Below are 26,795 nucleotides of genomic sequence, written 5' to 3'. Positions count from 1 at the left end.
CGGGCGCGCGCAGCCCCGCGGGGACGCGCTCGCGGGGACGCGCCCGAGCGCCGGGCGGACCGTGGGCGGCGGGAACGCGCGGCCCGGCCGCGCCCGCCCGCCCCGCCCCGCCCCCGGCAGCTGGGGCGGGGCTCGCCGGGACACGCCCCCGCGCCGTCCCCGCCCGCGCCGGCGGCTCCGCTCCGGGCTCGGGCACTGTCCCCGCCGCCGCTGCTGCCGCCGGGCTCCGCCTCAGCGCCGAGAGCTGCGCCCGTGAGTGCGGGGCCGGGCGCGGGGCTGCCCCGGCGCGGGGGGCGGCGCGGGGCGGGAGCGCGGCGCGGCGGGACGGGCGGCGAGCGGGGCAGGTGCCGGGCCGGGCTCCCGGGGCCGTGCCCCGCCGGGCGCGCGGAGCGGAGGCCCCGGGCTCGGGTGGGGACGGGACAGGCGGGACCGGGTCCCGTTCCCGGTCGGCGCGGTGGGGATGCCCGGGTGGGAGCCGCGGCGCCCGGCGGGGATCCCGGGCAGGGAGCGGCCGGGACCGCGGGCTGCGCTCCGGGCCGGGCGGGAGCGGGTCCTGCCCCCCGCGGCAGAGGAGGCAGAGCCGGACTCTGTTTTGGGGCGGGGGTCGGGCCGTGCGCTCTTGGGTCACTTAAAGCGGGGAGAGAGGCAGAACGGGTTCGCTCCCAGCGCCTTTGCTGAATCACTCTGAGCCGGGGGAGAGTTCTTTCACCACGGTCTCGTTGGCTCTTCTGGCATGGAAACGGCACTTCCCGGCTCCTGCTGAGGCCCTGGACCCCACTCTGGGCTTTCAGGGGGGATTTCTGTCCCATGTAGCTGTCACTCCTTGGTTCGTATCTGTGTGTAGGCAGATTCGATGTTTCTGACACCTGCCCTCCGCCTAAACTGTTCAGAGATATGTTTCCTCATTGGAAAAACATTGGTTAATATCACAGAAGCAAAGTACATGGATAAACCCCAATTATTATAACAGGTCCTGGAAGGCTGAGTGCCCTGGGTTGCTTCAGCAGGACCAGGCTGGATATTTAGAGTCCTCTTTTGGGTCTCTTATAGGAGGGCCAAAGTTGTACTGGAATGTGGGCTCAAATAAAGGTTTGGAATCAGGACTTAGAATGTCGTAGAGCTCCTTGGGCAAGGGATGGAAACTTCAGGAGCTTGGAATTCATAGTGAAGCAATTAAACATAAAGGAGTGAAAATGTTGAGTGGCTAGCGTGAGTGCTTTTCCATCCTGCCTGAGGTAAAGACTGAGTATTAGTAAAAAACAGGTCAAGAAAAGCAAGAGCTAAGTTAACTTCTAATAAACTGCATTAGTCATGATAAACTTGACGTGTGTTGAAGGCGGTAGGTGCTTTCTTTAGTGAAGCTGATCTCCTGAATTCCCAGAAAATTTGGTAACCGGTTGTTTTGAGAATGCTCGTCCTCCTCACTCCCCTGGTTAGGGTGGCACAGAGCTGGAACTCTGTGCTCTGCAGACCATCAGCTCACTGTAGTTTGGTGGAGAGCAGTCAGCACTGGTGCTGCTCAGTGTTTGTCAGTTCAGGTGAGTCACCAATAATTTGCAGTAAGAACTTGCCTTTCAGATATTCTGACTGGCTGGGAAAGAGAGAGCTTGTCCCTGTACAGCGTAACTGTGCTGGTAGATGGAGTTTCTTCTCATCTTGTGAGATCTAAGTGTGAGAGGCAGGGAGCTCACAAAGGGGGTGAGTAGCTGAAATGCCAAGTGTGTGTCAGAGTCTTACCTTGCTCTTTTTCATTTTAAGTTGCCACTGCTAGAATTACTTCCATCTCTCTATTGACATAGGAATCAAAGGTAACTCTTGAGGTTAAACAACCTGTGCTGTTATATTGATACCAAACTGCCCATGAAAGATGTAAATCCCTTAATTCTTTTGTTTGAAGAACTAGATGAAGAACATCCAGAGCAAATCAGGTGGTCTGTGCCTCTTGACTTAGAACAGCTTGGTGTATTTCTGCTCCTCCTCTGAGTAACTGCATGTTGCACCATTGCAAGGGTCCCTCCAGGAGTGCTGGTAGCCTGTAGTCCCAGCAGTGTGAATGCCTGGCAGGGCTGCTGGCATCCCCTGGCCTGGCCCGAGTGTGTGTGTGTGTCTGTGTGTGTGTTTTCACAGATGCAGACGTTCATCTGACTCTTAAATGCTTTCTTTGAATTTCAGCTTGCAAACTGGTTTGCAGCTCTGTTCTGGGAGAAGCCCTGCTGGAGTTAGTGGCACTACCTGTTGCAGCAGTGTTGCTGATAAACAGCCTTGTAATCCTCTGAGTCATAACATATGAAATAAGAGTGAGTGTTTTATAAATGCAGGTATCCAGTTTGGTGTGTCGGGTATAAAGTGATGACCTGAGTGCTTTCCTTGCTTCTCACTGTGCCATTCCAGTTCTGGCTGTGCTGGGCTGTGGCAGGAGCCCCAGCGACCGTGTCACTGCTGTGTGTCCTCTCCCTGCACGCAGAGCAGTGTCACGACAGCAGGACTGTGGTTTGACACCATCTGTGCACTTCTGCTCCCACCAGAGAGAGACATCCCATTTGGCTGAACTGTGTCAGCAGTTTGTTTGACTGAATTTCACTTTAAATATTTTTTGTGGTTATCAAATGTAGGCTGCCTTGGGATATGACTATGTCATCTGTAATTTGCTGTCTGGACAGGAGTAGCTGTGTTAGCAAGCTTGTCCCTGCATGCAGTCCATTGGTGTGTGACACAAGGACAGAGCTGGCTTGAGGCTGCCTGTGCTGGAGGATGGATGGAGTGTCTGCCCACCCCCACTGAGGATCATTGTATCCCATTCAGGAGGATTTAAAGCATCATTGAAAGGGCACTTGTTATGAAGGGTATCCATCCTCAGCCTTGCTGTGATGTGGTTGGTGAGTCCTTAGCTCAGGTTGTCCCCAAACTAAGCTACTTTCACCTCTGAAGTTGTCTAGAAATTCAGAGCTCCCAGGCTGATAAAGAAAGTAGTGAAGAGTTGGGATCACACTCGGGCATTTTAGGATGACCTCCTGGTGTCATCCTTTTGTGTGGCACATCTTGCTCCAGCACTGGTTTGCCAGGGAGGTCTGTGTGTGCTTGTGGTTCTGGGTCCTTACACAATGGTCACAGAGATTTCTCCATGCCCCTTCTGTGTTGAGGGCCAGGTTTGTTTCAGATGATTGCTCTTGTAAATTTTTTACTCCAGTGTTACACAGCAATGCTGTGATCAAAGACTAAACCATGCCTTTGCACTGGCTTGCAGTGGCTCTCTCTTTCCCTGATGAAGTCTTGATTCATCCGTACTGGACTTACATGCTGACCAAAATAACATCATATTCACTAGTTAAAATAACAGTGATGGACATCTCTGCCTTTGAAATATTCTGGATGTGTAATTTGAGTTAATTTTATTAAGACTGCAGATCTCTTCTGTCATGATTACTGGTGAGGTTTCTGGCTGGCTGCATCATTTCACTTTCAAGTGATTATCAGAAACCTGTACAGTCTCATATGGTTTTAATGCATCTACATGTTATCCTCGTCTTGTACTTGATCAGGATAACACATTCAAGTCCTAGAATTTAAAAGGTCTGGTTTATTGCTAAAAGTTTACAAACTGTACTTGAGTGACAATTCCCAAAAAAACCCCAAAAACCAAAACCAAACAAAAAAACCACTCTCCAAACAAACAAATAAAAAAGCCCAAACCCAAAAAACAAAACAAAATGAAAAATCAAACAGCAAAACCCTGAAAGAATTCACTTCTTGATTTTTGAGGAGTTAAAAAAAATAATTACAGAGGTTGGCAAAAGAGCTGGCGTTCCAGGTTTATCTGCTGTAGGGGGATGTGCTTTAATGTACTCTCTTGAGGCATATTCTGTCTCTAATTTGTAAAAATAGGATCCTGGTATGACTTGTTCTGTACCTTAGTATTCCTTAGTTAGTCTTGTGTTGTCTGACCTCACTATTTTCATATACTGATTTTGTTTTTTTTACTCTTTAATCCACCTGAGATGCAGCTGGGGCTGTGCTTGTGCTGCTGGGTCCCAAAGACCTGACCTGCTGGGCACTGTTTTGCCCAGGCTGTGGATTTGGGCAGGGCAGCAGGGCACAGAGAGGTGGGATGTGATGCCTTCTTCTGTGGTGAATGAAACCAACCTCATTTCCTAGGAATGAGAAGGGCAAGTTATCTTTTTTTTGTTTGGGAATTAACTGTGAACATTCAGTTGTTTTGGAATGTGGGGCTCTGGCTTGGCTAAATCATTGTGCTGTCTTCAGCTGGGTGGCTGTATACTGAAGTTTGTTAGTAAAGAGGATGGGACCAGAAGTCTTGGGAACTGTGTGGTCTTTTAAGATGTAAAAATAAACAAAGCTGAGAAGCTCTACCCTACTTAAAACAGGCTGACCTAAATTTTCAGCAATTCTAGCAGAGAGGCAGGCTCTGGGTAGGGATAAAGGCTTACTGACAACTCGCTTCCCTGTCCTTCCATCGCTTGACAAGGTTGACAGGCCACCTTTGGCAAATCAACACTGGAGTCTGAGGTCATTCACTTCCCCCTTCTTAAGCTGCCAGCCTGGCTGTGGATTTGCCTTGTGCTCCTGTTGGACAGTCCCCTTGTTATGCAAGTCAACAGTTCAGCATCTGCTGGGAAGTCACAGCATGAATCTCTTCTCAAATTGCTTTTGTTGGAGTGTGTTGACAGCATGTTAGATGTCCTCTGGCTTGTCCCTACAGAGATTGCTTTTGAGAGTAGGTGTCTGGGAAGTCCTTTCATACTCTTTGTCTGTAGATTAATGTTCTTGCTATCAGTTGCAGTTCTCCACTACTGAATTATTAATTCTGCAGTGAGGGTTTTTTCTTTTTAGTGTTCATTGACTTTCATGCTCAATTTATTTTTCTGAGCAGTTTGAAACTGGAGCATGGGAATGTTGACTAATATTAACGGATCACTTGTGTGACCTCAGAGGTGGCTAAATAAACTTTCTTAATTGGGAAAATGGCATCTGTCTTTCAAAGTACTCACAGTTTCCCAGGTGAAAGGTTGCTTGTGAATGTGTATTGCCCTCAGAGGCACATTGCTTGTTTTTCAAGAAAACTGGGATGTTCAGGCAACCAGTGGAGTGGTTACGTGTGCTCCAGAGACGGTCCTGTAGGTAATGTGATGGGAGAAGGAGGGAAAAGAGGGTTTGCAGATTCTCCTGCAAAGAGACTTTGTAGCTGAATGTTTTCCTGGCAGAGAGCCTGTCTTTGATTGGAAAGCATTCCCCTTGGTGTTCTTGTAGGTACTGATGGTTTGCTATGTTTTGTTCTGTGTTTGTGTGTGCTTTTTCCTGCAGGAAGATAAGAGGAGAGGAATTGTGTATCCTTTCAGCAGCCTTCTGTTTAACTTGGAATACCACAGCTCAAGCACGTGAACAGATGGATAATGGAGACTGGGGATATATGGTGAGTGCAAGTGTGCACTGTGCACTACAACTGGGCTTCCAAGGTCTTGCAGCAAGAATCCTTCCACATCTGCCTTCTGTAGATGGAGCTTCAGTTGTGAGAGAAGGAAAACTATGCCTGTTAAAATAGCTTTACAACACCTTCCCTGGAGTGCTGCACCTCCTGTGCAATTTGTGGGGAGTGCCCAGGTTCACATTTGCTAGGGACAATCAGCCAGGACTGAACTGATGCCCTGTTACCGTTTTCCTAACAAAAATGCTGAAAATAGTTCATGCTTTTTGCTTATTATTTTAAGGATTTTTGTCATTTTATTTATTGAGAAAAGTATTTTTTCTTGTAAATCTTGTGTCAAAGTAGACAAGCACATCTTATTTTTCTCCCCTTCTCATTCTGCTGCCATGCATATGTCTCTTTTTTCTGGCTGGCTGCAGTCCTGGTTTTTAGAGTTGGTGGCCAGATGGGATTTATGTTCCTTTCTCTCTTGCTTCCTCATGTGCTATCTGGAATCTGATGCAGACTGGTTTGTGCTCTGCTCCCCACTTCTATGCAGCATGCTAATTTGTTAATAAATATTTCTTTTTAGAGTTAAAAGCTGAAAGTTCTTTTTCTTCCTTGCCTGTTTTAACAAAGCCTCTGAGCCAAAGTGTGGATTATTTTGATTGTGAGCTCTTGGTCCCCTATGTTTAAACCTGCACTGTCTTCCTCTTTTGAGGGATGAAAAGAGGCTTAATGTTTGTTTTTTTTCCCGTTTTTTTGGTTTTGATTTTGTTCTAGAATGAGAGCCAGATTGTGAAAGTAAGGAACATTGCCGGTCCTCATTCTGACTAACTTGTTCTTCAGGAAATTTCTCTGTTCTCATTTCCCCATCTGTAGAATAGGAAAAAACTTGCTGCCCGAATGCTAAACTTGATCCTGCGACAGTAGCTCAGTTGTTAAGATTTCTAAAGCATTCTGGAAATGTGCATTCTGCATGCTAAGTATCATCCTGTCTAGTTGCCAGTTGTGCCTTGTTGCTAGGTGGCTTGGATTTGTTCAGGTTTGAACAAATAGAGGCGTTGAACAGAAGTGTGATTTCCCCCCAGTTTTCCAGCAGTATTTGCCGTGTGTGTCAGCAAGGTGATCGAATCTTCTTGTTGGGGCTTGATAAACTCTGCAATTTCTCTCTTTCTAGATGACTGATCCAGTCACGCTAAATGTGGGTGGACACATGTATACGACCTCCCTCACAACTCTAACGAGATATCCTGACTCAATGCTCGGGGCCATGTTCAGGGGAGACTTCCCCACTGCCAGGGACTCTCAGGGCAATTACTTTATTGACAGAGATGGACCACTTTTCCGTTATGTTCTTAACTTTTTAAGGACCTCAGAGCTCACTTTGCCACTGGACTTCAAGGAGTTTGACCTGCTCCGGAAGGAAGCAGACTTCTATCAGATTGAACCCTTAATTCAGTGTCTTAATGACCCCAAGCCGCTGTATCCTGTGGATACCTTTGAGGAGGTGGTGGAGCTGTCCAGCACCCGGAAGCTTTCCAAGTACTCCAACCCAGTGGCTGTGATCATCACGCAGCTCACCATCACGACGAAAGTCCATGCACTACTGGAAGGCATTTCAAACCACTTCACCAAGTGGAATAAGCACATGATGGACACCAGGGACTGCCAGGTGTCCTTCACCTTCGGCCCGTGTGATTACCACCAGGAAGTGTCGCTGCGAGTCCATCTCATGGAGTACATCACAAAGCAAGGCTTCACGATCAGGAACACCAGAGTCCATCACATGAGCGAGCGTGCCAACGAAAACACAGTGGAACACAACTGGACTTTCTGTAGACTGGCACGGAAAACAGATGACTGATTCTGACTCCACAGGAGCCACTTCAGTGATTAGCAACTTAATTGGACAGTGAACCCAAGAGAGTCTGGATTTTGACTAAAGCAACAATATGGGCTTTTTTTATACGACTATTTATTGTTTATCAGTGAGGACTGGAGGAGTTCCATTCTCTAGCAGCACTGTTCTTTTGTCCAGTTCAGAAAAAAAAACCGTGCATGTGCCTGTTCAGTCAAGACACCTTTTTGTTTGAAAGAGGGAGTCCGAAGAATCAGTACAATAGGGTATTTTGTGTCATTAACACAATTCTCTGACTCAACTCAAAGTGCTAAAATTACCTCTCGTTTAAATGGTTTCTAATTCATCTAATGCTATGACACTGGGAGCAAGAAACAAAAAAGATTTTAAAATGCAGTTGGGGAGAAGCTGCTATTGTGTAGACTAATTTAGTTTCTAAATCAATAAACAGTATTGTAATATCCTAGGAAAACAAATCCCACCCTTTAAAAGTACTTGATAAGTACAGTTTCTTACAGTTATGACAACTGTTTCTTTCTATGCATATAAATCAAGCAACCAAATATTATCTGTAGCCATGGAAATATGATTACAAATATTTATATTGGATTCTAAATGCAAAATGTCCCTGTGGTAGAATTCATATTTTTAATGCCTGGTGCAATATTATTCCCAAGTGTAATGCCTGCCAGAAGAAGCTAATAAAAATGTGAAATACAGAATACTGTTTAGTATTTTCTCTTTGTCTTTTAGAATTTTCATACTTAAAAAAGCCAAACCCAACCAAACAAAAAACCTCCCACCCAAATCCTGTTTTTTGTGCTGCGGAGTAGTTTGGGTGTTCTGGTAGGGCCCTGGTTTCTTCAATTAATGGTGTAATTTGTTCCTTTTTATGTTAATCAGTTCATTAAAATGTCATTATAAACAAAGCTTGTGTTCTGAAAACTGCTTTAGTTTGATAGAAAGATGGCAAATATTTGTACTGGCTAAAGGGGTAGGGATGGAGGGAACACAGAGCCTAAATACTTGTAGCTGCTAATAGAGTTGCCTGGTTTGTCAGCACTTTATGCAGTATTTTATATATATAAATTCCAACTGCTGAATGCTTTTTCTAGTGATGTTAAAGTCAAGTCACTCAAATTCTGTGGCTTTACTTAATTTCATACAGACATTTCTACTTATCCTGGTCCTTTTGTCATAGTTATTAGTAGAATTTCTGGTTATGATCTAACTTGATTGCAGCTGGGAGTAAAGGGAGTTGGTATCTGTTTCATGGAGTAGATCCTGTTCTCCCATGAAGTTCTTGTCCCAAGTAAGTGGGAGGCTTTCCATCCCATATCTGGCTCGAAAGGCTGTCTTGGGGGGTATTTCTCTGTCATATTTTGTCTCTTCCTGTTCATACATTGCAGGTTTTTGACTTATGCAATAAGAGGCAGCAGTGAGAGATTTTTTTCTTGCTATCAAGGAGGAAAGAGAAGCAGAACTGATGAAGCTCAGGAGAAGTTGTTTCTTTCTTACAACACATGGTAAGAAATATTCGTGTTAACTGGCATTGAATTATAATCACAAGATGTTCTTTGCAACACTTCATTTATGAGCAAATTAATGACTGGCCTGGATCAGCTTGCCCTTTCCATAATTATGAAGAATAATAATTAGAGAAGCAGTATTCCAAATAATACACTTTATTGGAGCTCAAGATTTATAGAAAGGAGCAGCCTATTAATGGGAAGGTAAATTCTGCAGACTGGAGCTGGCATCAGCTTTGTCTGCATCTTCATTAGGCAGGAATATTCCAGTACTGAGCAAATCAAGAGCTATTTTAATTGTCAAAACAGATGCACTTGTTAATATGCTTTCTGATTGAAGAGAACTACTTGTTCCTAAAAACAAATAATCATGGATTTTTTAGTAAAGTTGGTTGTTTTGGGTTTTTTAAAGGCACTACATAGTTACAGCACACTGAGAGAGGGTTCACAGTGTGGTGGTGGTTTTTCTTCCCCTTAATCATGATAAAGTGGATTTAGAAAGAGAATAAGAAAGTCAAATGAGAGAGTTTTGATGCTGTCAAGACACTTCAGGATGGAAAACAGTGAACCCTGGACCATTCCTGACTAGATTGTCTCACAGCAGCAGGTACCACTCAGCGCTGTTGGCATCTGTCTAATTGCAAATGGCTGGCTGAGAATCTTTCATACTTGTTGTAACTGCAAGTAAGCAACTGATTATTAATTCTGATTAGTCATTACTGATGTTTCATAAATGTACTGCTGCACAAAGAACAGGAGGAAATGTTGCCCTTCACTTTGAACATGTTCTTCATAATTTCGATAGCGTGTTGTGCAGAAGTGGCTTCAAATACCTCTCGTAGGCTGGGCTCATCTGTTCAGAAAGAGAATGTGGAAGGGAATTAATGGCAATTAAGAAGGGAAAGGCTATTTTTTTTTCTTAAGAACAGTCTCTGAAATACATAAAGCTGCACTACTTAAGGAAAAAAAAACAACCAACAAACCAGCAGCTACTTCAGCTATGTGCAAGACTTTTTTTCCCTATAATACATGCTGTCCTTCATCGCCAGCACACCACACTCATCCCAAAGGGGACAGCGTACTATTTAACCTCAGAAAATATGCTTGGACTTGAATGTTTGCTGAAGGCAACTTTTGTGTTCAACTGTAGAATTTCAAAGGGATACCGATTACCACAGTAAAAATCTCACTCAGGGCCAAATGAGTTTTCAAACAGAGCAATACATATTTATGTCACACAAAATTTTTACATTACTCCACAGTATGTATGAATTGAGAAAACAAAGCGCTAAAGACCATGAGGGATCAAATTGCCTTGTTTAACACTTACACTCTTTCTGGTTAAACATATTTAAAAGCCCAAGTTTTGCACTAGTAGAAGCATTAGTGTATAGAAAAGACCCTGCATTTAGTGCTGCTCCATAATATGTAAACAGACTTTTATTTTAGCTTATTCTGTACAATGTGATACAAAGAGGAATTAAAAGCTCTTAATTACAAAGAGGAATTAAAAGCTCTCATATCTGTACTGCTTTTCTTAGAAGAAAAGCACTTTCTGCCCTGGCTGCTGTGGAGGTTGCCCAGGTGTGATTCATCCCTACCTGGTTTGTGGGTGACTTCTGAGCCCACTCGTAGAGCCGCTGGTAAACCTGCCCGTCGTAGCTGCCGAGAGCAGAGTTCAGGCTCTGGTCCGTGAAGTCAAAAGCGTCCACCAGTGGCACAGCATCCTTCCTGCAGAGCACAGGAGTGGCATTCCTGTTACTGAGAGGGTACTGCTTTGCAAGATGGGAAAATAAATCAAAGATAAACTTGGCAGTTTCCAGGTTTCTCCTGGAAAGCTTGTGCCTCATCCTCATCTTTACTGGGTGGGTGGAAAATCCTGCTTGTTCTGATTCCTCAGAGACATCTCTAGGTGACCCTGCCTTGGCAGGGAGATTGGACTAGATGATCTCCAGAGGTCCTTTTCAACTGTAATAATTTTGTGATTCTGTGATGTTCTACTAATGCCCTGAGTTGCCTGCACTGCTGAGTGGGTGTTTGCAGGGTCTTCACCCTGGCTTCATCACCTGGGCTCCATCACTAATTCAGGACTCGTGTCAGATTTTTTCTCAGTAGTCTCTGCCAGTTTGTTCTTTTGATTTTTGTCTTTCTTTGTTTTATTTTTGTTATGCTGTATGTGTGTCTTATAAAATGGAATAAAGTTCCTACTAGATTGATGTGAAGTTGCTTTGCTGATCTTCAACCTTCATCCACCTTTCAGTATTTCTATTATCTCATCATGAGGTGTTCAGCTCTTCTATTCATGTCTGTAAGAGCAAAACAACCCTGACCCATCCAAGGGCCCATCTAGTCAAGGGGCCAGTGTGACAGCATGGAGAGCCAGAGCACAGGCAGCATCTCCTAAGCAGGAGATTGTTTCTTTTTCCTCATCCTTCCATAATCCTTGGTGTAGGAGGTTGTGCTGGCTGTACCTCACATTTGAGGTACCAGGATGCAAAGTGGTTTGCTCAAATGTCAGCATTTCTATCTTCCAATTTCTTTTGGGGAAGAGCTGTCTGAGGGTCTGGGAAAGGCTGGGTTTTTGCTACAGACCAGGAAGTGGTTATATTCTTTCTATTAACTGTAAATATGTAAATACTCCATTCTTGAATCCTGTTAACAAGACATGGACTAACACAGAAATTGCAATGAATTCCAAAGACAACATGTTAGGCTTTTGAAAATGTTATGTTACACTTATCACTTAATTCAGATTCTGTTAATCAGTTCTGAAACCCCTTGCTGTTTGGCTCAGCCTTGTTCAGCCCTTGCTTATAGTGTGTTCTTGTTTCTCTCTTGGTGGCTTAGGTAAATTTTAGATACAGTACCAACTCCTCTTCACAGTAAGTTACTATGTTCTAAACAAACAGCTCTGAGTAGTGAAAGCTGAACCCTTTGTCAAAAAGCCTCTGTGAGTGTTGTGGTAAGTGAACACCTTAACTCAGAATTCACAGAGCTGATAATAAATGGTGTTAGCAGATGCATCTGAAGTAGCTGTAGGCAGGATTGTTTGGGTACCAGTTGCAGCTCAGCCATGGCAACAGAGTAGGCTGCATTAGCTGTGGCTTAAGGAGATTTTGCAATGTGTGATGGGTTGCTGTGGCTGCCTCCTGCCAGTGTGCTCCGACTACATATTTTCCTGCTTTCACTCTACTCCAGATGGTATAAAGTGTTCATTACTTCTTCATTTATAATTTAAGACTTCATGTTACAGAACTTTAGAGACTGCAGAGGAGCTGGACACTTGGGTCTGTTTTGCCATGAAAACAAGCTCTGAGTAGATGTTTCAATCATTTTCCAGAACTGCCAGGCAATGGAAATAAAAACTGAATGAGGTGAATTGACTGTGGAGATGTTGCCATAGGTACAGCAGCACTGTTTTATATCTAGCACCCTTTTATATCTAAACTGGATAGCTGTGTGTGTCCTGCCAAAGCAGCTCACCGAATGACAGCCAGGAGCTCCAGGTAGGATGCTGTGACCATGTCCATTTGAGCTGCAGATGTGTATCCATCATGCAAGAAGGCCCCTGAATTTGAGAAGATCCCATGTAGTGCAAAGAGGTCACAGAGATGTTTCATAATCTTCTGGATGCCAGCCTTGGTCTCGAGTTTTTCCACAGTTTCTGCAAAGTTTTTCACTGCAATGTAGTGGCAGTGAGCCTGGAAAACAAATGCAATCAACAGTGAATGCACCTCAAACACTTTAGTAGGCCAAATGACTCAAATGTTCTTGCAAAGAATATAAAACCTTTTCATTTCCCTGGCACTTCTCCAGTCTGTATCCTTTGTTTGCTGGTTGACCAGGCCTTTTGCATTCATGGCTTACAGTGACAGCAGAAGACAGAATGTGTAAACAGTCAACACTGTGGTATTTCTAAACTCTAGAAAACTGCTTCAGAAATCATGCTGGTACTTATTCTAAGTAGTTCTGATCAATATCCCAAAGAGTTTATGTGAAGGAAGCACATTGGAATGTGCTTGTGTGGTAAGTGAATGTCGGTTGTACATCAACAGGAGAAGACTTCTGTTGAAGACCTTGGGCTCATGGTACTTTGGGATGAGTGTCTACAAGGCTTCAGCTCTGGAAGCACCACTGTCACAGAAAAACAACCAAATTTACCTCCCACTTTTGTGGTTTTAAGTAAACTAGTAATTTCGGTGTCACACACCAGTAGAATGTTTGACCCAGAAATGATAGAAATATTAGCAAAGATGCAGAGGAGATGAATTAAACTGACTTTTGGTATGTTGACACTGCTGGGGTTGATTGGTGGTGCTGGGATCTGTGTGGGTTCACTCCCCCACTGCACAGTTCCCTTCCAGCTGTAGGTGTAAGCATGGCACACCTGCACTGCAGCTTTTCCTGCTGGCACGGTGAAGCAGCAGAGGTGGAGGCCAATGTGGACTGCAGCACCTGCCTGAGAAGCTGAGTGGCCCTGAGTGACCACTCAAGCAATTGACCTGTGTGGAGTCTGAGCCACTCAGCTGAGAGCTGGCAGGGGTCAGTTCTTAGAGCTGCCATGCCAGATGTGTGGGTGAATCATCAGGGAAGGTATGGAATAAGAAGTAAATACAGAATTGCCCTAAGAAGGCAGCAGTATATCAAAATTTTAAAGTTATGGGGAAAATTCAAGAGGTTTGGATGACTTTTCCTGTCCCTGAAATACTTATGAGACCTTAGGGACCTGGATCCCATTTTCTGAAGAGTCTAGCAGCAGCACTGATGATACCACAGCCAGCCCTCTGCTTATGTTAGGCTCTTCAGAAATAGTTAATGATGTTAAAATAGGTTGTGGATCTGACTTGGAAGGGAAGGGAAGGAAGGCCTTCACCATAACTGCAGTGGAATTGCACTCAATTGCATATTGAAAAAAGAATTTTGGTTTTGGGAGATACAGAACTATCAACAGATTTAATTTTCATTAATATTTAGGGCTTTTCTCCCTTCTTTTGTGCTTAATTCTGTATTAATTCACACTTGTTTTAGGGAGCAAATGCTTCTGTCCCAATGCTACTTCAGCTGAAAGCGTCTCTTGTAAATTAGAATTATCTTTCAGCAGTTGTTAATATTGCACTTACCACTGGTTTTCACTCTTTCCCCTGCAGTTATCTTTCCAGCAGATGGAAGAAGTACCAGGCATGTTTCATCCTTTGCTGTGACTCCACCAGATTTCAGTGGAGTGGCTTTAGAAAGACTCCTCTGGGCACCAAAACTGCTGGATTCTTATAAAAAGATGAGTGTTGGCTGGAGATGGTGGGGTTTTGTTGCAGGATATGAGAGGTCTGATTCTGCCAGTAGTGGCAGCATAACTGTGAATGTATTTTTTCTCCCTTTCATTTCTCCTAGTCTTTTTCTACCTGGCCTATACAGACAGCAAATTTTTCAGATAAGGAATTACTTCTTAATACAACTTTTCCACTATGCAGACCACAGTGACAGGCTTTTTGTGGTGTCTCTTAGATGACAACAGGAAACAATAAACAGCACTGAAGCTTTAAGCTAATCATGCCATTTCTCTTGCATGTTGTTTCATAAAGACAAACATCAGATAAGCAGACAAATTTTGCTAACCTTTGCAGCCTGCACCAGCTGCACTGTGCACTGGTTCCACGCATCATGCTTTTTGACTCCAGACTGGATCAAGTCCTGTAGTTTTGCTGCTGTGCTGCTTGTGAGCCTGGAAAATTGAAAAAGCACAAAGCATCTTGTATGTGCATCCCACATGCATGAATTTGCACTTGGGAGTTATGTGTGACTAAAGTGCAAACTGGCATTTCTGACATCTGGAATTATCTACGGTCAGTATGAGTGAACTTAGATTATGCAAAATCTAAGTATAAATTGTGAGAAGAACCCAGACCACCCTGGTCCTGAGTGATTTCTGCCTTCTCAGCTTCCAAGATAGTTTACCAGGGGTTTGGCTGAGCTTTTCTTGGGTTGTGTGTGTGTAAGGAGAGTTTGCAAAACAAACAGTAATATTGGACTGCTGTCACATTATGTTTCTCCTTTTCTACACAGGGATTCAAATCCTGTTCCCACTGATGAAGCTTTTCAAAGAGTGGCTGTTTTTACACTGGTTTCAATGACAGTAGAGTTGTCTTTTTACTGATTTTCAGAGGTGGCACCTATACAGCCCATAACTGTGTACATAATTCTGAGACCTCTCATGATATAATTTTTATTTGAGTTACTGAATGTGTGTAATTGAAAGGCTACAGACAGAATGAGAGGCTCTGTTCTTGCTATGGTGCAAACTGAAAACAAACATCACTTTCTCAGGTATGTGAAATTTTAAGATTCTTATAGAATTGCTCAGGATCCAATAAAGATTTTACTGGATGGCAACTCAGTGATGTGGTCTGGGATTTACTTTAACAGTGCCACCAACTCTGTGAGATGTAGTTGTTTGGTAGCACATGGCTTAAAAACTTCTGGGTGTGAAAGCTTCATACTGAACGTCTGACATGGCTGTTAATCCTGCATAGCCTTCCTTTTCTTTTTCAGGAACAGATGGTAGCAATCCTAGTTTAACTTATTTTATTTTACCTCTCTTTAAAGCAAGGAAGAAGCTCAGCTCTTAACACATTTCTGATGTCAAAGAGAGATTCTGTCTCCCATCTTCTGTACTGACCTGATTGCCACATGTTGATAGGCCTCAGTGTAAATATCTGGACTGAGAAAATCCAACTTGTTCTTGGCTGGACACTTCCCGTGTTTCACTGCAGCCAGATAAGTGACAGATGGTGGCACAGGCTGGCCAGCACTGGCTGCCATGAAGCACTTAATCAGGAACCTGGGAAGAGGGTAACAGTCAGAGCAGGGTATGGTGGTGATCTCCTCAGAGCAATGAGACATGCAAAAAGTAAAGTGGGCTCAGGTGAGCAGCAGCAAGGTGTGACCCATCTCATCAGTGGCCCAGAATGGACTTGAACAAGTAATGACCTTTTGTTGAGCATGTTGCTTACAGTAACCTGATCTGTGGTGGGTCTCAGGGGTGGCCTTATTTAATACTACAGTAATCCATAATGATGTTTTGTTTTCAGCAGAAACTTGCTGTGGCTATATTAGCAGTCTCAGCAGTCTAGTGATTAGATACATTATCAACTTTGCAACCCGAGTCTCAATGCTCTGGAGCTTTACCAGTGAGTCTTATCCTCTGTGATCCCCAAGACACAAGTCACATTATGTTAACACATGAGACCCTTGGGGAGAGCATTCCCCACTTCCTTAGTTTTTTGGTACCTCTGCTATGAGCTAGACTGACCAGGTCTGGAATTAAAAGGGTACAGCATTTCTCTTGACTTTGCTGTTGATCTTGCAAAAAGCAGCAATGAGTGCAGAAATGTCTGCATGGCAGCATAAAGCAATGTGGTGGCTCTGACCCTTGGAAGTGCCCTGGTTTTCTCCTTCTAGTAAAAACATACATTATTAAAAATTCAAGCAGCTGTAGTTTCTTTATCCTGTATTTCATCTACTCTTTATAATCGTGAGTCTGTTTGTTTGGAGGAACATGACTCATCCACTTTCAGTATCCAACAACTTTGCTTCCTCTGAATCAACCCCACTGTACCAATATTGCATTACATGGCACTATTGTCACACTGGTTGCTTAAAAAATTAACCACAAAACTTTCACAGCAGTACCTCTGCTGTGCTACCAGGCAAGGAGGAAAATGAGGTTATGCAGAACAGCACCTGCATACGTCCCCAAACCAAAAATAGAAGAGATAATCCAGTTCCCACACACTTCCACGTTTATTAGACTGAAGGCATGAATAGTTTATGTCCTGAGCTGTATTTTTAGATGGTGCTGTGAGAAAGGAGTAGCTGGTTTTACTGGTTTTGGAGAAGTGGTAAAGGCTGAATAAATGAGGGGGCATACTTTTAGGTGAACACATTTGAATTGTTACCTGGCAGTTTGCAGGAGCAAAATGGTGTTTTCCCCTTCATAAATACAAGAGGCAAGTATTTTGGTATACAAGGAAGGCAGTCCACTCAGCAGGGAGTAGCCATGGCCCCCACATGCACGGAGACAAATCTCCACTCCTGCCGTGCAGTGCTGAGTGATCACGGCTTTAAAACCTGAAGATAATGCATGGAGCTGTTAAAAAAAGAGAGGGAAAAAAAAAAAAAAAAGCAGAGTATTACAGGTGGAATCCTCAGAATAAGTTCCTTTTTAAAATTTTGTGCAATACCTGGGCATGAAATCCCTGTCAGGTTCCCCTTTGAATGGTGGTAGCACCCAGTTTCCTGAGCCTGACCTTTGGTGTCTGGGATGCTGCCCGTGCTCCTGCTGGGAACACTGTAGTCAGTTCATGCATTTTTGGGTTTCTCTCAGCTAGTTCTGGCTTTGGCCACCTTTGTTCAGAGTATGTTTTCATTTCAAGCACCTAATTGCAAAATATTCTGTTCCTTCTAAAAAGTCACACTTTTGGTTTTGGCTCAGATGTACGTGCAGGCACATTGTAGATGAAGTTGTGTAATAACACTCTGTGCCACCAGCTACTTGGGACAAGGTTTTGGACATGTTTTTCAAGGACTTTTCACTCTGGAATAGTTCCTAAAACAAAAAGTTTGGGGTGGTACAGCAAATTCTATTGCTGACTGGTTGCAGACCTGGGACACGTCATTTGAACTTCATGTTTTCTCTTTATCCCATTCTCTAGTGGTGAGAGGAATGCTTGTCCAGTTTGCTAAAATACTTTAACATTTAGAGAACAGAAGTGCTGTATGAGTTAATCCTGCTGCAGCTCACCTCTGGCAGCATGTCAAAGTTCTTCTTCTGGATCTCTCTGTACCCTCTGTCGAATAGCTCCTGCAGGTAGTCATTGGTGAAATGAAAGGCATAGGCTGCTGCCAGCTGGGGCAGCAGTTTCTCTTGCTGAGTCTGGTAGTCAAGGATTTTTGCTTCTTGTTCCCTGTTGGAAGACAGCTGATGAAGCAGGGGAAGTGTGGACATGGGCATAGCTACTGTTACTTTACTTGAAATGAATGAAAATGGCAGAATGAAAATGGCATTTTTCATTACCAAGAAGCAGTGTGTGAAAAAGACTGAGCTGACAGTGTGGCAGCAAATCTGTCCAGCTTGCTGAGCTATTGGAGAAACAACCCCAAAAAAGCCTAATGATGTAGAAAAGGCTCTGTGTGGTCAGTCAGTACAGAGGGGAACAGGGACTGCAGGAGGGGATGAGAATGAGGCCTTCAAGGACAGCAAGTTGTTAGGTGTTCCAGAAAAGGCAGTGGCATTGCACCCTGATAAACTCTGGCTTTTTAAATGGAATCTTTGTGGCCCCGTGTGTAAAAATGTTTCCCTGAACATATTTGAATCTGAATTATTTAAAGTTTTCTTAGCTGTTTTTGGGTGTTCTTTATCACTTCATGTGGTTGGTACATTTAGGACTTCAGTTGATGGAATTGGTTATTACAATAGTTCAGCTGCTGTGCTCTTCTGTTTGGTTTGTGGTTGAAGTGAACCATGTTTTGACTAGGATCTTCCTGCTTTTGAAAGGATATTTAAATAGAGATCTTTGTAGTTCATTCAAATTAACATATTTCTTGAAAAATAATGGGGATTCACCACTCAATACAATTCAGTGCTTAAAGTTTGAATATTAGATTTCTGGATGTTGGAAGGTATTTTAATGTTGCATCCACTAGTAGGACACTATGGAATACAAATTCAGCAACTTGTCCAGTTTGGATTCTGCTCAGTTATGGGATTACAGGAGAAGGCCAGTTATAAAAGAATAAGTTGCCTGTGTGAGCCACTGACCTATTCAGAGTATGAAACTTATCTTGGAAAGAACTGTAAACATTCTCTTGTACTTTGACTGAAGCTCATTAATGTAAATAATGGGGAAGCATGTTTATCATGCCCTGTCTGGAAATCAGCCAGTGATGGGCTGAAAGATAAGACAAAGAGAAGAAAACAGGCATGGGGGAACACAGTGTACAAATGGATGTACCCCTTCCCACGAGGATGCATGGCATTACCCAGGCTTTAGCTTGGACTGCCGGCGAACCACCGAGTACCGGGTGGCGATGGTGCAAGCCTTCATCAGGGCTGTCAGAACCTCGTCTGAAATGAGTGAAATGCGCACTGCTGTCATCGTGAAATAATTGATCTTCTGTGACCCCTGTCTTACATAGGTGCCATCTGGTCGAACCTAGAGTAGAGAGAGGCTGTCAGATGCTGCCTTATTCACTACTACTATGGTTGTGTAATTGCTATGCACGGAATAAGATGGACGTGAAAATCCTTCACTGAATGCAAACAATGCTTTTATGTATGATGGATGAAAGACATCCATTTGGAGAGACAAACTCTTACTGTTTTTGGCAGAGGTATATTCTGCCTGCCCCATGATCCCCAGCTTCTGACTGTGGAATTCTTGATTGTGGCTTTTATTTAGGATCCAGGGACCTTCTGCCCTTGGTAAAATCTCAGAGACTTGCTGACACTCAAAGGAAGATTTTTGTCCCAAATTTAGACAGGTCCCGGTTGTTTCTCTGGCTGTGGAATGAGAGTCTGACAGCAAGTTTGTGATGTGAGTCCACACATACCTCACAAAACTTGCTCAGCATGTTCTCCCTGGGGACACGCACATTCTTCAGCAGGAGATAGCCATTGTCAGTGTGCTCAAAATTCATTTTGGGACCGATGTCTCCTGCAGTTATGCCTGCAGCAGGAGAAAACATAGCCTGCTTATTTCCACTAGAACTTCTTGCTCCCCATTTTGTGTCAGGATGGGGACCTCAAAAGAAGGGCATGGTCAGCTCTGCTTCTTCCCCATCATGGGTGATCTTGCCCGTGGGGTGAAATAGGCATTTGAATGCCTTGTAGTAGTTTGTTGCCATGATCCATTGACAGATGGATCTGTGCTGGCTGGGGTCAGAACTGAGGTGTTAATGCAGAGGTGCTCAGAGCAGCCCAGGCTTTGGGTTATGTCAAGGGCTTGGTCTGGATATGGCAGAAGATATGTTAAATTTCCCTTCAGATCAAAAGGAAGGGGTTATTGATAACTACACCTTGGCTATCTCTCTTGGCTTGGTTTTGGCAATTATAACTCTCCCTGGGCCCACTGTTTTAGAAAACATTTAAGGGCAAAATAGGCAGAGCACCTGCACAAGTCCTGCAGTGTCTGGGGTTATTTACCTGGGCAGAGAGAATGGTCCTGAAGGCTGCGTATCTGCACGATGAAGGGATGGATGCCATAGCACTTCCCATGGATGTACAGCTGCGCAAAGACCACTGTGTGGGTTGCTGATCTTCCCACTGTGAGAAGAAAAACAGCCCCATTCCCTTAAGCAAGGTACAACATAAACACAGGTAAGAGATATCAGTACTAATAATGTGTTGGGTCTTAGGTATGGGTCAGCACAAGTGTGTGCTGGAAACCTAAATCAGCCTGCTCTTAGCTCTCAGAAGTTGCACCATCATTCTGCCTCTGTTGCTGCCCATGAGGCTTGGATTAACAGTTGTGTAACAGAATATGAGAAAAAATAAACAGTTTGAGCTAATGTAATGGTGAGAGTGGGAAGTGCTGTGGCTGTTGCAGTGACTTCAGTTATTTTCTGTGAAATACCTTCCTGAAGGGAGCAAAGAATTTCACACTTGAATCCTTTATGCTGAGACTGTCTGATGACTAGAATCCTTTATGCTGATGACCTCCCTGCAGGTTTTGGTTGTCTGAGTATTATTTAAAAATAAGAGAAGATTTATTCCTGCAGAGGCAAGAGCTTTCCTGAGTGAAGTTCTTCAGCCTGCAACCCAAGGGGTTTTTGTAGATGATGGTGGCTCCTATGTGGCCTTTGAACTTGAACAACCCCCTTTCTCTTACTTGCTTGTCCATGTGAGTATCTTTTATTGAAATCTTCTGCTAGCACCTGGGCCCTCAAACACAGAACTTAACCAGGGTATATGGAGTAACTGAAGGAGGCAAAACCCAAGATATTTTGTGTGGTACTTACTGTCTCCAGGCCACCACTTCATGGCAGAGATCTTTGGTGTGTTCAGTATAAACTCCTGAGTAGCAGTATCAAAGACTGCTGTCGTTTCCAAACCCTGAAGATAAGTGCCTTTAAAAAAAGAAATTAAAAATATATCTATGTAGCTATCTCCTGGTATATCACAGGGATGGAGAGAGCAAAGGATCCCTGGAAGCTGGCTGTGGCTATTACCAGGGTTTTGTGGTTAACCTTCTGATGAGAACCATGAATGAGAACCCAACCACCCCCATCCCAGTAAAGGATGGACAGTTTAGAGTCAAATTCCCATGGGAATCTGGGCTGTGTCATAGAGAAATGCTGTTTTCCCTGCAGCCTTACCGTGTCCCAGTTCAGTCTGCGCGTAGCTTCCAATGAGCCTGTGCTGGGTGGCGAGGGGAATCCACTTGGCAACTTGTTTGTCAGAGCCCAGCACTGAAATACTTCTCATGAAGACGCGGTGCAGGAGGAACGCGACATCTCCTGACAGTGCCCTGCAGAGAAGGCACAAGGGGTGTTTGTAAGGGAGTGAAGTTCCAGGCATGTGATGAATGAGGCAGTGGCACTGCAGCGGTCACCAGACGGTACCACCTGCTGCCTTTTGTTTTCTGCCTTGTCATACCTTGCCCAGCACCCAGCACCAGCACAGCATTGCAGGAAAAGTGCCCTTCCAAGCTGCTTTTGTCTCTGCTTTCATAACAGAGTTTGCATACGTGTTGCTCACCCATTTCACTTGGTCTTGGAGGAATTATCTGTTCTAAGTAGCAGATGCTGAGCTAAAAGCACAACCCAGCTCCAAAGCTCCTGACACTATGTAAGCATTTTATATTTTTATTTTACTTCATTGGATTTTTTTTTTCTTGATTATTTAAGTCAGATTTTGAGGCGGAACTAAAAAGAAAGAACAAAACAGAACCCAGCTTGTAAAACCCCAAACCCTAGCAATTCACTGTGAGGTATATTAGACTGAATTACACATGTAGGTATGTGGGGCCTGGATCTCCTGAACCTTCCCATTCCCATTCTGGAGAAATACCATGGTATGTTGCATTTGTTGCTGTGCTTTTTGCTATTTTTTGCTGCCTTTTGCTGTCAGTGAACAATACTGGGGTTCATGAAGATTTGTCCTGAACTGAGATGTTATTTTCTTCTAGAAAAATGAAAATACATCCAAGTAACCCGTGGTCCTTCACCATCACCATCTGCATACATTCTAAAAAGCACTATTCCAGAAACTGTGTATGGGAACTTGGGTACAGGGATTTCCATGGTGCAAATGAGAAATTTATTTAAGCTTTTTTTTGTGTGTGAGAAATAATAAGAAAACATGAGGAATATAACTATATCCCTCTTCCTGGGATTCCTCAGAACATGGTTGAATCACCTCACAGATACAGGTACATGTACAAGTGAGTGCCTGTGCTGTTCTGAGTAGCTGAGTGCCTGTTAGCACATTGCTTTACTGCAGTGCTCTAGAGAGCATCTCCTTTCACATAGATACCTTCTATTGTTAACAAATGACTCTGACCTTTCTTTTATACTGGCCCTGAGAGAGAATTAATCATGCTGAAACAGTGTGTGTGGGGGAAATACGAACAAAGAAGTTAAAGTAAAATTGCTTTGATTAACAGAAAATGACTTAATGAATCCTTGGCAGCCTGGCCAGAAATAACGCTCCTTTAGCTGAGATTTGAAAAGCTGGATTTTAAATTGTGTGATTCACTGCGCCTGGCACTGGGAGCCAGGATTCTGTCATAAGAGCTTGGTGCTCACCTGGAGTTCCATGAGGCAAGAGGTGCCCTGCCAGACAGCTCTGCTCCTAATCCAGCAACTGGGACAGCACAAGGCTGGTCCTGCTGCAGCCTTTGGCATCAGGGGGCCTGATAAAAGCACACCTGGGTGGGATTATTTTTGTTCTGAGGGAGCAGTGAAGAGCTGCTTTTTAATGGGAATATAATGATCAGGTCCAAAAGCTCTTGATGGCACATTTCCCCCTTCATTAGTTCTGCTTGCTGTAAGTGGTGAAGAGCTCAGCATAAAAAATCATCATCTTTCATTTGATGGGGACAATTTTTAGCAGTGCCCGTCAGCATAGGGCAAGGAGTAATGGTTTTAAACTAAAAGAAGGTAGATTTAGACCAGACATAATGAAGAACTCATTTTCAATGAGCGTGGTGAAACAGTGGCACAGGTTGCCCAGAGAGCTGTAAACATTCCAGGTCAGGCTGAACAGGGCTCCGAGCAACCTGATCTAGCTGAAGATGTTGTTGTTCATTGCAGAAGACTTGACTAGATGACCTTTAAATGTCCTTTCCAACCCTAACTGTGTTATGAGTCTATGAAATGCCAAAAAGTGGCTCTGAGTGTCAGCAGTGCTGTGTAAGAGACAGGTATGTCTTCTGAGTGACACTTCTGAGCTTGCACCTTCCTACTGGGTATGTGACCTCACCAAGCAGACAGCGTGCCCTGGGCAACAGCCAGCCAGGAACTGACTGAGCAAAGGGGGAAAGGAGGGGCAAGCAACTGAAATGTGGAGCTCAACCCCACACAAAGTGTTAAGAAAACTTCTAAAGGAAAGGACTGTGAAAATACTTTATTCTCATTTACCAACAAACTAAGGTGAGTTTTTTCCTTTTAATAAAATATGTGTTTTCTAGATACACAAAATGTAATCTTTAATTTATTTAGAAGTCAGTAATGTAACTGAAACAGCACCACTTCCACTTCTGGTTATATATTTAAAAATGTCTAAGGGGTGGTATGAGAGCTGCAGGACAAGTAAGGAGGCTGTTGAAGTGGAAATCTGTTGTGGTTGTGAACTGATGTGATCTATCACACTGTACCCATGTGCTGCTCTATGAGAAGTTCCTGGTTGTGTACCAGCATTTTCCCTTTTCCCAAGTGTGCTGCTGAAGTAAAAACCTGCAGCACATTTTTATCCAAACCTAATCTGTTAGCTGTTGGCCTTTCCCAGCCTTTGCTAAAGCTGATTCTTGTTGGCATACAAAGCTTTTAACAAAAAAAAATAGTTGTACATTAAAAAAAAAAAAAGAAATCACCTGTAAATGTACTTATATTCAGGTCCATTCTCAGTCCATCCCATCTCATGCATCTTTTTCTGGAGATGAACAGCCTTCCTGACTGCTGCTTCATACCTCTCATTCTGGGTCTGGAAATACTGATATTCTCTGCTAAATACAGGGTCAGATTGGATAGCTTCCACTGCAAAGCAACACAAAACAGTTGGTTCTCCTGGGGCTGGGGAAGTGCAGGCAGTGCCTCAAGCCATGTTTGGGAAGAGCAGGCAGGACCGGACTCATGGATACTGATGCTGTGATTTTTGGGGTGCTTGAAGGCAGGATTTGTTTTGCCAGTTCTGGCTCCCATGGCTGTCCCATCTAACTCTGAAAAGCAGTGGGTTTGGGGAAGCAGAAGGGGAACTGAGTGGGCCTGAGAGAAGGGTCTGTTCAGTAGAAATGGTGACCCTGCAGGATAAGGCACCCTCCCTGGTCAGGATGGGAGAGGTGACTTCTGGCAGAAGATGCCAAGGATCCTTCTGCCTCCAGCTGCTGTGAGGGCAGTAAGGGCTGTGGTGAGCTGCATTTTGCCCAGGCTGTGGAGAGTTGCATTAGCCAGAGGGTGGGTTATGGCTGGAGCCTGCTGGGTCTCCTGCTTGGGATGTTACCAGCCCATTGCACTGTTGTACAACAACTCAGAGTCACTATCTCTGTGTCAGTTTGAATACTCCCCTTGTCCATTTTGCCTTAATACCTTGAGTCTATTCACATGGAAGGTTATGCTGAACAGTGGCACAGTGAAAAGGGTGATCCCAATGGCTGTGCTGTTTTCCTTTGGTAAGTATAATATGGATGCAGTTACAGAGACAACAGAGAGGGTTTTTTCTTCTATTTCTTCTGAGCGACAGTAATTTTTTGGCACACCCATCAGGAGTGAGAGCAGCTCAGCCTGGTTGAGCCAACCCACGCAAGAAATTCCCCACCTGGATGAGCCCAACGTGCCAAGGAGGAAAGCTGGCTGTGGTTCACATGTGATGTGCCTTTCTGCACAGCAGCACCAGCCCCTGCACGCATTTCCCTTGCACATGGATGCTCGACCCTCAGTTCTTGTATTCCAGTTTAACCAGTCTTGCCAGAGACAGGGGATGGGAGCAGGGAGGAGGAAAAGCTTCAGACAGCAGGAGTGGCTGCGGAGGAGTCGTATTGATTTACATCAAGAGAAGACTCCAGCTCCACACTCCCACTTTTTAAACAGATGGGGGATAAGCAAATGCCCAGGAGCACAAACCCCACTGTGCTGCAAAGGAGGAGCAGAGCAGCAGGACACAGGCATGGCCTGTGCCAGCCCCCACCATGGCCTCGTAAGGGTCACTCACCCACTGCCCTCCGTATCCGTGTCTGCTCTGCACCGCCGTCCAGCAGGGCCGTGAGCTTCTCCACGCAGAAGGAGGCTGTTTGCCGCTCGCTGGCGAGGTCGGGGTTCACGCCGCCGAGCGCTGAGCCCTGTGAGTGCTTGCTGGTCTCCAGCAGAGCCATCCTGGAGCCTGTGTCGCTCTGCAAAGGGATGGGGCTCCTCTGGCACTGGCACCTGTCAGTGGATGGCTGATGGAGGCGTTGGCACAGCGAGAAGTGGTTTGCGTAGGTTGGTCAAGATGTTGTACCTGCACAAGGGTTGTGGGAATATTTAGGCACTATCCTGTCCTCATTGCAATGGACAGTGGAGATTTATGGCACTTCAAGGAACTCAAATTGCAGTTTTTACGACATATTTTAAAACATAAAATATTTTTCTTTTCCCAGTCTCTCCCCAGTATTCCATGAGAAGTTCATGCTGGAATATCCCACTACTATGTGTTAATATTTATGGGAGTTTCTGGTCCAGGGCTCACAGGCACTGGTGAAATGGTGACCCTGTTCAGCACTCTGCCTGTGCTGCCTCTGTCCTGGGGGCTCAACTTTACATTAACCCCTAACTCCATGTTGGTGAGATTGGTCGCAGGACACTAGTGAAAACAAAAGCCATAGTGAGTAAAAATAAATCAGATTTTTCCTTTGAAGAGGCTGCTGCCTTTCCAAATATCAGATTACTTTAAGAAATACAAAGTCGGGAAACCACGGCAAATGTATTATTAATTCCTGCTTTTTTATATATTCAGGTCTTTAGTCCAAGGTGTTTTGCTGGAGAGAGAAAAGCCTCGGGGCAGCGCGGGGGCACACCCGGCCGGGGTAACCCGGCGCTGCCCTTGAGCCCTCACGGGGAGCGCAGGGCTGGGCGCCGGGGACGCCTCGGCCTCAGCTTCCTCTTCCGTGAGGAAAATGCCATTCCTTTCTCTCCGTGCAAACGCGGTCCCCCACGTACCTCGGCTTAGGCGTCCTCCGTGGAGCCGTCCGGCTGCCGCCTCCTGCCCGGGCCGCGGCTGCCGAGCCCCGCCGGGGACTCTGCCCGCAGGAGCGGCGCGGGCCGCGGCTGTTCCGGGCGGCGCTGACCCCTGCAGGCAGGAAAACCCCACACGGCTCCACTCGGGCCGGTTCTGGAGCCTCGGAGATTGCGCTTCCAGCTCCGTCACCGAAGGGACACGCTGCCCGTCTCCCGGTGTTGTTAATTTTGGCTTGTTGTTTTCGAAGCCTGCTGCGGGCGGAGAGCAGCACGCCTGGGGCTGGCGCTGCTCCTGGCCCGGAGGTTTGACGTGCTCTCAGCGCTCCCCCGGCTGTGCCATGGCGCTGCCCTCAGCCCTGCCCGCAGTCCGGGGCTGGGCCGGGTGGGGAAAGGAGCCTGGCACGGGGATGTGCTCCCTCACCTCCGGCGGCCCTGAACCTGAACCTGCTGGGCCCGGGGGGCAGGAGATGGGGCTCACATCCCCCACACCCCGCTCACCCTGGCTGCAGCAGGATGAGCAGGATTCCTGGAGAGGAATCCAGCCGAGGATCCCCCTGCCCACGGC

General features: G+C 45.1%; 2 protein-coding genes across 5 annotated transcripts; one reads left to right on the top strand and one right to left on the bottom strand.

Moving 5' to 3' along the window:
* The first annotated feature begins 131 nt into the window (after positions 1 to 131).
* On the top strand, positions 132 to 8,002 carry KCTD6 (potassium channel tetramerization domain containing 6). Of its 4 annotated transcripts, none has more exons than XM_072934703.1 (4): positions 149 to 252; positions 2,173 to 2,297; positions 5,320 to 5,428; positions 6,600 to 8,002. In XM_072934703.1, the coding sequence occupies exons 3-4, from the start codon at positions 5,402 to 5,404 to the stop codon at positions 7,284 to 7,286; spliced, it is 714 nt and encodes a 237-aa protein (XP_072790804.1). In that variant the 5' UTR covers positions 149 to 252; positions 2,173 to 2,297; positions 5,320 to 5,401; the 3' UTR covers positions 7,287 to 8,002. The 4 variants fall into 4 exon arrangements, with proteins under 4 accessions (XP_030138803.1, XP_072790804.1, XP_072790803.1 ...); XM_072934702.1 differs by lacking the exons at positions 149 to 252; positions 2,173 to 2,297 and adding exons at positions 2,317 to 2,876; positions 4,002 to 4,163; XM_030282943.4 differs by lacking the exon at positions 2,173 to 2,297 and having other exon boundaries at positions 132 to 252.
* A 947-nt stretch (positions 8,003 to 8,949) lies between these two features.
* ACOX2 (acyl-CoA oxidase 2) lies at positions 8,950 to 26,587 on the bottom strand. The gene is made up of 15 exons (XM_002187581.7): positions 26,213 to 26,587; positions 25,230 to 25,514; positions 23,896 to 24,058; positions 21,179 to 21,330; positions 20,822 to 20,929; positions 20,007 to 20,126; positions 19,415 to 19,530; positions 18,845 to 19,017; positions 17,607 to 17,769; positions 16,762 to 16,952; positions 15,483 to 15,644; positions 14,423 to 14,528; positions 12,293 to 12,510; positions 10,411 to 10,540; positions 8,950 to 9,662 (listed from the first exon to the last, which is right to left on the bottom strand). The coding sequence occupies exons 2-15, from the start codon at positions 25,387 to 25,389 to the stop codon at positions 9,600 to 9,602; spliced, it is 2,025 nt and encodes a 674-aa protein (XP_002187617.4). The 5' UTR covers positions 25,390 to 25,514; positions 26,213 to 26,587; the 3' UTR covers positions 8,950 to 9,599.
* Between the last annotated feature and the right edge of the window lie 208 nt (positions 26,588 to 26,795).

The sequence above is a fragment of the Taeniopygia guttata genome, chromosome 12 (assembly GCF_048771995.1).
Source record: "Taeniopygia guttata chromosome 12, bTaeGut7.mat, whole genome shotgun sequence".
Lineage (NCBI taxonomy): Eukaryota > Metazoa > Chordata > Aves > Passeriformes > Estrildidae > Taeniopygia > Taeniopygia guttata.
This window is presented reverse-complemented; position numbering and strand designations above follow the sequence as displayed.

Excerpts from the sequence above, each read along its gene's own strand:
- KCTD6 (XM_030282943.4), top strand. The coding sequence starts at position 5,402 with ATGGATAATGGAGACTGGGGATATATG. Across the intron at positions 5,429-6,599 it reads ATGGAGACTGGGGATATATG|ATGACTGATCCAGTCACGCT; the intron begins GTGAGTGCAAGT and ends CTCTCTTTCTAG.
- ACOX2 (XM_002187581.7), bottom strand. The coding sequence starts at position 25,389 with ATGGCTCTGCTGGAGACCAGCAAGCACTCACAGGGCTCAGCGCTCGGC. Across the intron at positions 24,059-25,229 it reads ACGGATACGGAGGGCAGTGG|TGGAAGCTATCCAATCTGAC; the intron begins GTGAGTGACCCT and ends GTTGCTTTGCAG. Across the intron at positions 17,770-18,844 it reads CAGTCCAAGCTAAAGCCTGG|GGAACAAGAAGCAAAAATCC; the intron begins GTAATGCCATGC and ends GTCTTCCAACAG.